This window comes from Barbus barbus, assembly GCF_936440315.1.
Source record: "Barbus barbus genome assembly, chromosome: 20".
Taxonomy (NCBI): domain Eukaryota; kingdom Metazoa; phylum Chordata; class Actinopteri; order Cypriniformes; family Cyprinidae; genus Barbus; species Barbus barbus.
Genome location: NC_136748.1, coordinates 9,407,613 through 9,419,803, shown reverse-complemented (window position 1 = coordinate 9,419,803; position 12,191 = coordinate 9,407,613). Strand labels below are relative to the sequence as shown.

General features: G+C 34.5%; 1 protein-coding gene and 1 pseudogene across 2 annotated transcripts; both read right to left on the bottom strand.

The window, feature by feature from the left end:
- Positions 1–3,258: 3,258 nt before the first annotated feature.
- LOC306886362 (calpain-1 catalytic subunit-like) lies at positions 3,259–7,733 on the bottom strand (annotated as a pseudogene). Its single transcript has 9 exons — positions 7,509–7,733; positions 7,106–7,208; positions 6,892–7,007; positions 6,522–6,795; positions 6,255–6,328; positions 5,373–5,499; positions 3,689–3,855; positions 3,590–3,601; positions 3,259–3,486 (listed from the first exon to the last, which is right to left on the bottom strand). The product of its transcript is annotated as a calpain-1 catalytic subunit-like (transcript).
- A 1,213-nt stretch (positions 7,734–8,946) lies between these two features.
- On the bottom strand, positions 8,947–10,855 carry vcpkmt (valosin containing protein lysine (K) methyltransferase). The gene is made up of 5 exons (XM_079443566.1): positions 10,571–10,855; positions 10,275–10,388; positions 9,764–9,836; positions 9,528–9,647; positions 8,947–9,334 (listed from the first exon to the last, which is right to left on the bottom strand). Exons 1-5 carry the CDS (start codon positions 10,825–10,827, stop codon positions 9,227–9,229), a joined length of 672 nt encoding a protein of 223 aa, XP_079299692.1. The 5' UTR covers positions 10,828–10,855; the 3' UTR covers positions 8,947–9,226.
- Positions 10,856–12,191: the final 1,336 nt, after the last annotated feature.

The following is a 12,191-nucleotide window of genomic DNA, read 5'->3' as shown; positions in this document are numbered from 1 at the left end:
AGTGTTTTGTTCTTCACAGAATGTCACGGCACAGGTATACAATTGCGCAAACCGAAAGAGATTCCTAATTCCTCCCACCACTGTAATATATTTACATAACAGCACTTTCCACTATATATATATATATACAGTCTCTTTACAGTCTTCATTTTTACACCCGAGACTAATGCAAGCTCATTAACGTTAACCACTAAACCCAGTTTATGTATTATTTTAAATTCTTAACTGTCACATCCAACCCCCCACCCCCCCCCCCCCCATTTTTTTTTTTTTTTTTATATATAGATGTAAAAGTGCATTATTGAAACATAAATTGTTATCATTCATGAACGCTTTCGAATACAGACCTAAGGTTGGTCTCTTTGTAAAGAAGATTTATTTTATTTCTCTATAGCGCCAGATCACAACAGAAGTCATTTGCCTTTCCTATAGAACAGGTCAATACCTTGTTCTTTTATTAAACATAGCCTTATGTTATGTATATTATACACGACGGCATGTCATTTCAGTCTCTCCACACTCAGTCTTATTTGTAAATATTAAGCTGCAAAAACATTATTTAAAAATATGAATTCTGCGTGTCTCGGGATATATTGACAACACATTCCTTCATTTCATAATACTCAATTAATTGTTGTAAACTGAGATTGGTGTCTTTAGAAGACATATATGTGCTGAATTCTACATAAATAATCCACAACAATGCCATGCTATTGGCTCAGCCATTGATAGAGGCTGCAGCGGAAGTTCTTTTACGCTACTATTTGTGTGATAAAGGCCCATAGCCGTTTACTATTGTTCAGTAGAATTTATAGGCTACTACTAAAATTATTAAAACCTTACTTTTAAGGGATAATCATACAATATTTCTTAAAATTTTTAATTGTAATATTAAATCCCCTTTATTTTCAAAAAAAAAAAAGTTAAATTTTCATTAATTAAAAGATCATTTAAATGAATGCTTTATGCCTAAAAAAAATGGAAACACACAACTGAATTTCTGAGGAGAGAAAAATCATAGGGCTATTGTAAGAATAAATTAAACTTGTTTTTATGCTTTCAAATAATTAGACATGCAAAACACAGACTTTGGTAATAATAAAACATAAGGTTGTAAAAAATAAAACATTTCATAGGGCCCTAAACATGTAATTTTTGTTAAACTTTTAATAAATTGATGTTAAATTGTTTAAGTTTCATGATTTTAATTAGCTAGACATGCTTTTTGATTTATAAAATTTAATTTGACCATTAAAAAGGAGTCCAGAAAAATTTTAACGGAACACACGGTTTGGAAAATGGATTCATGGTGTACTCGCTTATTATATAAATTTAGCAAATTTTGAACACAAAAAAGATACAGACTGCAGCTTTAAATTTACTGTAATGAAAATGTACTGTACTATTTTTTTTTCATTTTATATAGAATAAATATTTTACAAAATAGGTTTTAATCCAAAATTGATAGAAAGTTAAAGCCATATGTCTAAATAAGTTGTGGCATGGCACTACGGCATCTTTGTTTCCCGGCGGACCGAAAATAAACGCGACACTCGCGTCTCCCGGAAATCCGGTTTAATTCAACCAGTCAGACAACTTCGACATTCCTGAAGTGATTCCAGAAAAGTGTGCCATATGCATCAGACCTTTAGGCCACTTTCTGTGGGCGTGGTGGTGGAGTGTAGACAGAGTGATGAAGCCAATCAGTGTATGGGGATGATTCCATCGACATATAGTTTGTCATGATTAGATTAGGATTTAATAGTATTATATTGAAGTAAATTTAGGCGTCCCGGTGACAGTTAAGGGGTTAAATTAATAAGCAGTTTATTTAGTTCATATTTGGTGTAGAAGAGGGGATATCATGACATAATCCTTTAAAAAGAATTTCAGGTTTTTATGGGGATTCTTTTGAACATAAGATAAACAACATAAGATTAAGTTATAACAGTGTTATGGACCCAGTGTGGGTTATATTTGTGGTTTGGTTTCTTCATTGGTTTTCTTTTGTGTTGTAGGTCAGATGTTGTGTGAGTGACATCACCACATCAAGGAGTTTCACCTGCGTTGGGGCTGATACCAGCAATTTTAAAAACAGTTCCCTTCCATCTCGACATGGACTCCTCTCCTTGTCTCGTGTTCATTTGTTTAAGATATTTTCTTTCTTTATACTTTCATTTTCTTTTCCTTTAATAAATGTTGAATTTTTGATAATGTATCTGATGCATTGCACTGGCGACTTACTCATAAAACAGATATGCTCCCAAGACGACTACTCTACCCATGGTCACCACACAAAAATAAAAAAATACATTACACTAACTTGTCCCAAAAGGGAAGAAGCAGCTACACCTAATGAGGGAGCACCAATACTAATCAAAATTCTCCCAATTATAGGATTTTCAAAATCACTAACCTTAAATAAAGGCAAGGATACAGCAATGCATACCTTCCTTCTCCCCGAACAAACATCCAAATCAAATGCATAATTTGTTCAACAATGACATTTGAAACATCCCAACACATTCGGTTAAACAACAAACCAAATTTTCATTCAAAATTACCGAACCCAAAAAAACAAAGCACTTCCAAAATACGTCGAAAACATAAAAGGAGTTTCCAAAAGATCCCGGACGAGCCCCCATTTGTCACAGCTTGCGAGATGACTATGACAACAGTAACAGAATAAAATAAACTAAAACTTAAAAAAATATATAAATGAAGTACAAAACAAATGTAAGTTTGCTTTCTTTAAGCATTTTGTTTTATAATAAACATGAATAAACTTGACCTGTTAGTTTCAAATGACAATTAAAATTACAAAACATTGGTGTGTTCCTCTAAACCTGGAATTATGAAGCATAGTTTGTTTGCACAACATTCTACGAAGATCTATGCATTAAACAACGATTTTGAGAAACCTCATTTGTAAAACAGACCTGAAGTACAAAGTCTATATTGATGTAAAATTACATGATCAGGGACGGAAAACAATTTTTTTCACTAAGGTTTTGCAATGATGTGACAAGTAAATAGTAGTAGTATATTTTTATTTAATGCTATGTCAGCATCTTCAGCTATTTTCATGGCAAAAACTTTGCAAAAAAAAAAAATTCTAAAACTTTTTCTGGCAAAATTATTCTAAATAACTCTTTAAGTGAGCTCTGTGACAAGTAAATAAAATATCTAATGTAAAGTCAATCCACAGGTTTCTTTCCATTCATCTGGTGTCCCACTGATTATTCTTTGATAATGATCTCATGTCATGACAGGTTTCGAATTTCTCTTTTGGGATCCACTCTTTAAGAAGATGGACAGCATGAATTTTGCACACTCATTAGGATTTAAAGTGGATGGTACAATGAGATATTCTCCTGGTTCAAGCTTGAAGAATTTCATCACATGTCTTGCTTGAGTAAATTTCTCACTAGCTTCCACAGGACGTTTATTATAGAAGAACTTGGCTGGAAACGTCTCATCTTTCATCTAGAGGAGAATGAAATATACATTTTATTCAAGCAACCGCTTTATTTAGAGCTAAATATAGTTAATAGAGTAAGTACATTTTTGTGTATTAGATTTTACTTGCCTCTGGTGGTATCTGTTAAAGTAGAAAATAGAATAATAGCACACCATTAATAAGTGGGCACCAAAACTGATGTATTCTTTGACTTTTGTTAATACTGACCACAAAAACACTGAAGCCGATGAAATAGTTAGAAACAAGACTTCTGCATCTGTTCTCATGGATCTGCATGAGGGACACCAGTATGTTTTCAGGGCACTGGCCACTAGCACATTCCTTATCAAGCTCCTCAATCCTCACCCGAAACTGAGGGTTTGTCCAGAAAGTCTCTAAAACACATCCAAAGAATCAAACCTTTGTGTTACACATATACACACTAAATGGCCAGAAGTATGTAGACACCCAAATATTACACTAATATGTTTACTCGTAATATGTAACACTCTTATGGTCCTCAAAAAATTAAGATTTCACTCACTCCTCATTCACTCTCATTATAGATATTACGTACCTTTATTACTGGGGCGGCCACCAGCTGTAGTCCCAGCATCCCAGCTGCCATAATAGCATGTGGAAGTCCAGCTGTATTTAGAGGAACTGTCCAGAAAATCAGGACTGAGGCAGCAAATGTCAATGCCCCTAAAGTTTTCAGATCAATCTGAAACTACAGTTAATGCCCACCAGAACTCCCCATCAACGGCTGAAGAACGACAATTGGATTGGTCACTTTCACTCACATTGTTCCACTATAATGACCTGAGAGTAAAGAAAAAAAAAAAATATATATATTAGAATAATAGATTGGGTTTTGATATAGCACAATCACTTTGGTGAAGATATCTTAATCCGGTGGTGTGACTGAGAGTATATTCTCTACCAGGGATATGGTAGCACTGGAAATAAAATGATGCCTTTGAAGCTGAATATATTTTTGTAGTAATTTAAGGAAGTATTTCTCTAAAAGTGTATAACTGGCGTGATGAAAATATTAACAATCTATTAAAATTTTTATATTATAATAAATCCAGTTTTCAATTTAACAAACTGGAATGTTTTACAGTGACCATCCTACAAAACATCACATAAATAATAATTAATTAATTGCATGAAAGTATGATGTTTGTGCGTTTGTTCTTTTAACCCAACTAAAACTATGATGTAATTTCCTAAAAATGTTGTCAATAAAGAACTGGCTTTTGTTCACTAAAGGGACAGCCCATTACGAAACACTGACAAAGAGAACCTGCAAACAAAAGATAACAAAAGGTGTCTTTTGTTGACAGGTGAATGTTGTCAATATGAATGACAGTGACTGTTGGTGATATAACTCTTGCAAATAAAACAACAAACACTGTTAGTGCAAACACCTTCTAACAGGACTGTAACTACATATTAAAAACATATAGGAAAAGACAATTAGAAACTGCTTACCAATTATTCATTAGTATAATTTTCAATAGTGAAATACAACAGAACAGACTATTTTAAAATAAATTTTAGAATGTGTGGACATATGTCAAAAATGTGCCCCACTGTTGACTTATTTGGGATATTTGTGTTTGAACAATTTTGAGCTTAATATTTTATCCAATATAATACATATGATGGAGACATGATGACGTATTGTATAGTAGAAATGATACTTACAGTTAATGTTAGCAAGCTAAACTTTTTAAACTACACGATTAAAAAAATGTTTTATTCCTAAAAAGAGCACATAGTATAAGTAGGCAAACTGGGAAGCTGCAGTAATGTTTGTAAGTGAACTTTGTTCTCAAACCTCTTCAAGAATTTGATTTAATATAGTAATCACGAACCTTTTAGTTTTATAAATAAATAATGACACTTGATACATCAATGTTGTGATTATGGCATTTTATGTGATTCTTGTCACTCCAGGCACCGGTCCACTCGCCTTTTCCCCATGGGTTCAACACTCTCACCAGCCTTACTGGCTCTCCTTGGGATGTCACCTGTCAAATTCACACACTTCAGTTTAAAATGCTTATAATGAAAGTCTATGAACCCTTAAAGTGGGCTTGTTATTTTTCTGTGGAATGTCAGATAAATAGGGAACTGCTGACAACAGTTCCGATCCCTAGCCTTCTTAGAAAGTAGCCACCCATTAGCCTATGCTCAACAGTTCCAGGCTGCCTGGACTTTTGCTGACAGAGTTACGCAAAGCGGTGGCAATTATTGACCTGGTTGTGCTGGAATGATTTACCCCACAACTTTCAGAACAGATGGCAGGAAGGGTCCAGCATGGTTCAGCTGGATGAGGTCCATTTAACAGTGTATTTAGCCTCCCCCCAACCCCCCGGACAGGCCACTATATTTATGAATACTATATAAATTGTCTGTATGAATCTTTTAATTGTTAGGAATTATTTGATTCTTACAATTTAGAGCTTGGGATGTGGCTTGAGCTTTTGTTATTCACAGTCAGAGAGGTTCCACTGGGTTTTACCCATTTGAGCTGCTCTATGGATGTCAACCATGTTATGTGCTTGACATCCTTGAAGAGAATTGGCAGGAGGAACTTTCAAACAAAATGCAATAATTGCTGGCATACCCTGGGATGGCTAAAACAGGAGAATTCGCTCCAGGCCCATGAACATCAAATCTGGCTGTATAGCAGGGGAACTCTTGCACTTGGACACAAAATCATTTCTCCTACCACTGATCTCTTAATTACATTTAAATGACATTTAATTCTGTGCAAGCTTACCTTGAAACCCCTGTAACTGTATATGCATGGCCTTGAACGATGCCATTGGGTAATACAGTGTTTGCAGAAGTATCCTGATATGATATGAAAAAAAGATAATAAATATAAAATATAGATTAAAACATATTATTACATCAGTAATGACACAAAGATAAAATACAGTTTTATGTATAATTAGTGCTCTGCATTGTTTCTTACTGTTGTTTATATTTAGTTCATTTGTCACAGTAATGAAAGGATCAGACTGAGGATACTGGAACTGCTTACCCCACGAGAAGTGCTGCAGCCCATAAGGGCCTTTGCTTTGGCTGCACGGTCCACCAGGCTCCACAAATCAGTGGAAGTTTGTTTTAGTTTGAAGTACATATGGATGCCACCGGTGAAGTCCAGCAGAGCCTCAGATACACAACCAGCATGCATGTCAGCAGTAAGGCAGGCCAAAACTCATTTGATTTTTTGAATGAACAAAAATTAGCTTTCCTTTGATTTTTGGAAGTTTGTCATCAATGACAACATCCATCCATTTCCCAAAGCGCCAGAACTAAGTATTTACAGAACATAAGGCTTAATGGCTGATACGTGATTTAAACAATAATAATAATAATCAAGTTATGTTGAAAAAGACCAAAGAACTCACTCTGAAGTGAAATATCCCTGCATAATCTTTAGCAAATGACTGGTCAGCTTACACCTGGTCCATGATTTCCTTCTGAAATGTTAAAGCCCCAACTGAAGCTAGAAACCAGCAGTTTCCTAACGTAAAGGTACAAACGTAAGAGAAATATATCTTTCAATGAGTTATACAGTGAAATTGTTTATTGGGTTGGTATCATTTAAAAAACAGTGATTACTGGAGATGTAAATAAATACATAATTAAATACTAAATAAGATCCTTGGGAATAGTCAAACCTGGATGCCCCCTGTACAATGAGCTGAGGGTGTGACACTATATTCTAAAGAGAGGAAATAAATAACATATGCAATAATATTTGGCCTAGAGATTTATGAATACCATAAGACATTTTCTCATATAATGCACTTCTGGTCTGCTTTCATGACACTTGAGATGTCTTGTCACAACAGCAAACCTGTTCAGACAACCCCTAAGAGACATTTTGCAACACTTAATGCCAGGTTATTTTCAAGTTTTATTTAATTTTATTATTCTTTCAAGTAATAATTCCTATTTACTTTGAGATCTTTTTTTAAGTTACTGAAAGTCTGAAGACAGAAAGTCAGTAAGGGTAACATACTGATGGTCTCAACCACTTGATTTGGTCCAGATCCAGTTTAAGTTTCTTCTGTGGGTCTGGAGGGAACTTGTCATCAACAAATCTCTTTTTATTGGTGATCCAGCTCTTCTGCAGCTCCTGGTAGTCCTGATCCAAGAATTTCAAAGGGACATCAAGAGTGCCTGTTTTGTCTTTTGTGGTGGATTCATTCCTGAGATTTTGGTGGTTCAAACGAGGTGGAGGCATTTTTTTTCTTTTTCAAAAATCTTTTTTTGTTTGTTTTTTTCTCAGGAAAAAAAAAAAGTTTAAAGTTGTTAGCAGGCTTATAATTAGCAGATAAATTAAATTCTGTAGATATAAATTATATACCTTACCTTCTAGGATACTATGACAACTCTGCCAGTTCACCTAAATGAGCAGTTTTCCCTTTCAACTTATTCTTTTGTCCTGCCCTAGTCTCTAGAATTGTTTTTAGAAAAGGGCGTAGCATTATACGTAAAAGGTTTTTTCTCCCACCTGTAAAACTGCATAACAGTAATTACCACCAAATATAGCCCCAAGTCTGGACATAGAATGTTGGTAAACCGGTTAATGTTGTTTATATATAAGAATTAACGAAGAAGCTGCATTTTTTTAATCCTTAAAAAAAATTACATTTATATGAATCATGAAAATACAGAAGTACAAGCTATTGATCTCTTCACAGTCCTCTGTTATAATTCAGTACAAGCTTTATTTTAAACAAGTCATCCACTGTATTTGTGTAGATGCCAAGATCAGTTCAATCAGTTGAACATTACAGAATATGTTCAGTATTTATTGACTCCATAATAATTTTGGCACAGCAAAACACTTTATTAGCATTTTTATCCCAAAGACAACCCCAATGAAGTATAGTATACTTCATAAGTATAACCCCAATGAATAAAGTATATGTATATACTTTAACTGTACACTTTCCACAATAAAATAAATCCCTATTATTTTAAATTTTAAAAACATATTTTATTTTATAAATTTGACACATAAAACACTTAATGACTCCAAGTGCCCCAGATTTTAATAACTGAATTACATTATAGTAAATTCAAAGGAGAAACTCTCTCATCTGCCTCTGTAATTAATAATGATCCAAATATTTAAATACAAACATTAATATAGTAAGAATCTAATAATAGATGCTTCAGATCTCAGCAATTAAAAGTCAAAGTATGTCTGCATCCAGAGGTAGCGCTTTAGTTTCTGAAGTCTGAAGTAATTCTGAAAGATTCCATGAATTGTAATTATCGCCACTGTACACTGCAACCACAACTTTGCCATCTCTAAAGTAAAGCCTTCAATAACCCAGAATGAAAATGGCCAAAACTGAACCTCCTGTAAAAGAGGCTGCAACAACACAATCACATGTTTAGTGAACATTTTCTGAAGGTTTTTAAATTATTTAGCATCAACAAAAATGCATTTTGTTAATTTTAGAAAGTGTTTATTTACAGATCACATTCAGTTTAACATTCTCTAAATCGATATGTAAAAAAAACATTATTTTTGGGAGATTATCACACACAGAACCATTCACTTAAACTTGTTTGTCTGCAAAGACACATAAGCTCACAATAAGGCCGATCTCCCATACCACATAATAAGCACTTGAAAACAGTTTGTATTCATATGGTTCAGTGTCAAACATCTGACCAACAACACCACAGTCCATTGTAACACAAACACACAAATAAAGCCATTCAGTCGACTCTTCGTCGCAGGTGGAGGATGCGAATGTCAGGACTGTTGAACTCAGGGTCTTGTTTCTCAGATGGGATATCCTCTGACTGGAATTCTTGCAGAAGTAGCTGTGAAACAGGAATAAGATAATAGCAGATTTAGCATGGCAATGCATTTAACTGGCTTTTAACTCATACAATTAAATATATATAATCTGCATATCGTTACTTGGGAGTTGGAGCTAAAGGACCAGCTGGTCTAAAACACTCTCGTTAACATGTGCCACTAAATATGATAATGTAACCATTTAGTGTCTCTTACCTCAAAGAATCTCTTTTCTATTTCAGGATTTACACCAACAGTGCGTTGCTCATAGCAACAGATGATACAAGTCTCTGGTCCAGCCAAGAGCTTCAGAGTCTCCACCAGTGGCTCCACAGACTGTGGAATATAAAACACTGAGGCTATTAAACCTAGTACTGTTAATTATTCAGTACTATTGCTGGATGGGAAACACAGCTAAATAAACGATTGTGTAATATTCATTGTTACAGTACCTGCTCATAGTAGATACAATCAGCCATCAGAATATAATGAGGATGAGGTAGAAATTCTTCGACATTTCCTCCCCTTTTAAAAGGAAAATGCTTCATAAGTTATCATTATTTCATAATTAATTTTCATGAAATAAAAAACTTTCATTGTACAGAGAAATTTTCAAACCAAGATATTTTTGTGTGTGTTCCACAGTAGAAAGCAAGTCATACATGTTAGGAAAATATAAAGATGAGAAAATGAATTTTCATCTGTGGGTGAACTATGATCATATGATCATGGTAGCTATAATGTGGCGACAACACACTTGGAAGAAAGCTTTTTTATTATATTAATATGCGTTTTGTATTATATTAAGTATAAAACTATATGTTTGTGTGTGTGTTTAGTGTGCCTTGAATTAATATAATTTATTTAAAATTTGTTGTGCCCCTTGAATGCAATTAATTTTATTGTAAAGAATGGAAACACACCCCTTCCAAAAGATTCTGTAGGATAAAATGTAGTACAAACCATTTCAGTACCTTGGCTGTGATTGAACCTGTATGGATGAGATTCTGATTTTTCTTAATGTTTAGTTGAAGGAGAGGCTGCAGCTCTTCCAGATCTGTCACTGTGACATTTCCCCTATGGGTGCACATTATTGATATACATTTTAATGGACCATATTTGTGAATTATATTAATCATGCTCAGAAAGAAGAATGAATTAATGTCCTACAACTTTCAGAACATACATGTTCTTAAATGGCACACGTCTTATCGATTTTAAATGAATAGGGTTTATATGGCACAGAATTGATAACTCACCCCAGAGTTGCAGCCACGAGACCCACGAGTCCTGTTCCTGCGCCCAGTTCAATAATGCTCTTGCAGGACCACGTACTAACACCAGACTGAACACTGCAAAACTGTTCCGTTTCGAGGTATTTTGACAGGACAATAGCAGCGTCCCATACTACACAGCCCACGTCCCCCTTGCTGCACTGATACATTCTTAAAACAGACCCGTCATTTTTCTCTATTTCTCTAACAAAATAATCTTCCGGATCCTCGTCAGTCGCCATGTTCTTTCTTAGCTCGCGCTGAACATTCTGCGTCACGTGACTTCTGATTCAAGATTTTTTTTTTTTTTTTTTTCATACTAAAAGACATAAATATAATGTTTGGCAATTCACTCATAATAGGCCTACTGGCATGAGATATGTTGGGTATTTTAGAAAATACTTTAGATTAATTTTTCATTTGTATAAAATTTCCAGATCAAAAAGTACCAGATCATTTGCAGACAAACATAAAAAGGCTAGTGCTGCTGCAAATTAGTGATTTTAATAAAAAGCTACAATTTCTTATCAGCTGCAGATGAGAGTTTTTATAAGTACCACAATGTTAATACAACTGTGCTGTGGTGGCAAGAACTTTCAGTAGGGGTTCAGCGAGAAATCGGCAGCTGGCAGCAGGAAGTAGCTGCCACTGGCAGCTGACGTCACCACTGGCAGCAGGAAGTAGCTGCCACTGGCAGCTGACGTCACCACTGGCAGCAGGAAGTAGCTGCCACTGGCAGCTGACTTCAGCTGCCGCTAATAACCGGAAGTCGGAGGTGGATGCCGCTTTTAGCAAGGTAAATCAATTATTATATAAATGTATATATAATTTTAGTACGTATTTAAATAAAACACTTAAATTTTTTATTATTTTGTATTTGATTTAAAAAGATTTATCAAATATAAATCAAGTAACGAAGATCATAGACATGATACAAAAAACAAATATCAAGCTACACTTGAAATTATGAATTTGTACATGTATAAATATAACTTAGGAATGTACATGTTTGTTAAATAATGAAATGTATACATAAATGATTGCCTATAATCATATAGTATATTTATTAAATGTACATAAACATTCATTAAACTTATTAAAGTCCTGTGTAAAAGAAAAAAGAACATTGTCTCATGAATGACCTTCATTTTAAATTATATTTTGCTATCATTTATAAAACAGCTGTAACTTTTAAAATAGGCTTTATTTGTTGTTCTGAAATCAGAATGATCAACAATTCTGAACTAGATGGTAAAGTTAATTGAAAAACTAAGTTGGCTTGAAAAAGCCAAGCCAGAAAGTTTGAAAAAGTTTTACAATGTTCTAGCATGGTTTAACATTTTCTAGTGTTAGGGGATAACAGCTTAAAGACCCAGGGCCAGATATGATGAAAGAACACCAGGAGTCGTAAGGTACAATCAAATAAGTAAAAATTTACTGAAGAATAGTTCAGTACATCAGTAGAGCCAGGCGTCAAAGTCTCACAGGGTTCGCAGACCAGAGACTCTACTGTACACAAATGACCTCGGAGGTCGTAGAAAGGCGTCTTGGGGTCCTCCAAGATTGTAGAGGGCCTGAGCTCACCATTATCAGGACAGACTACTAA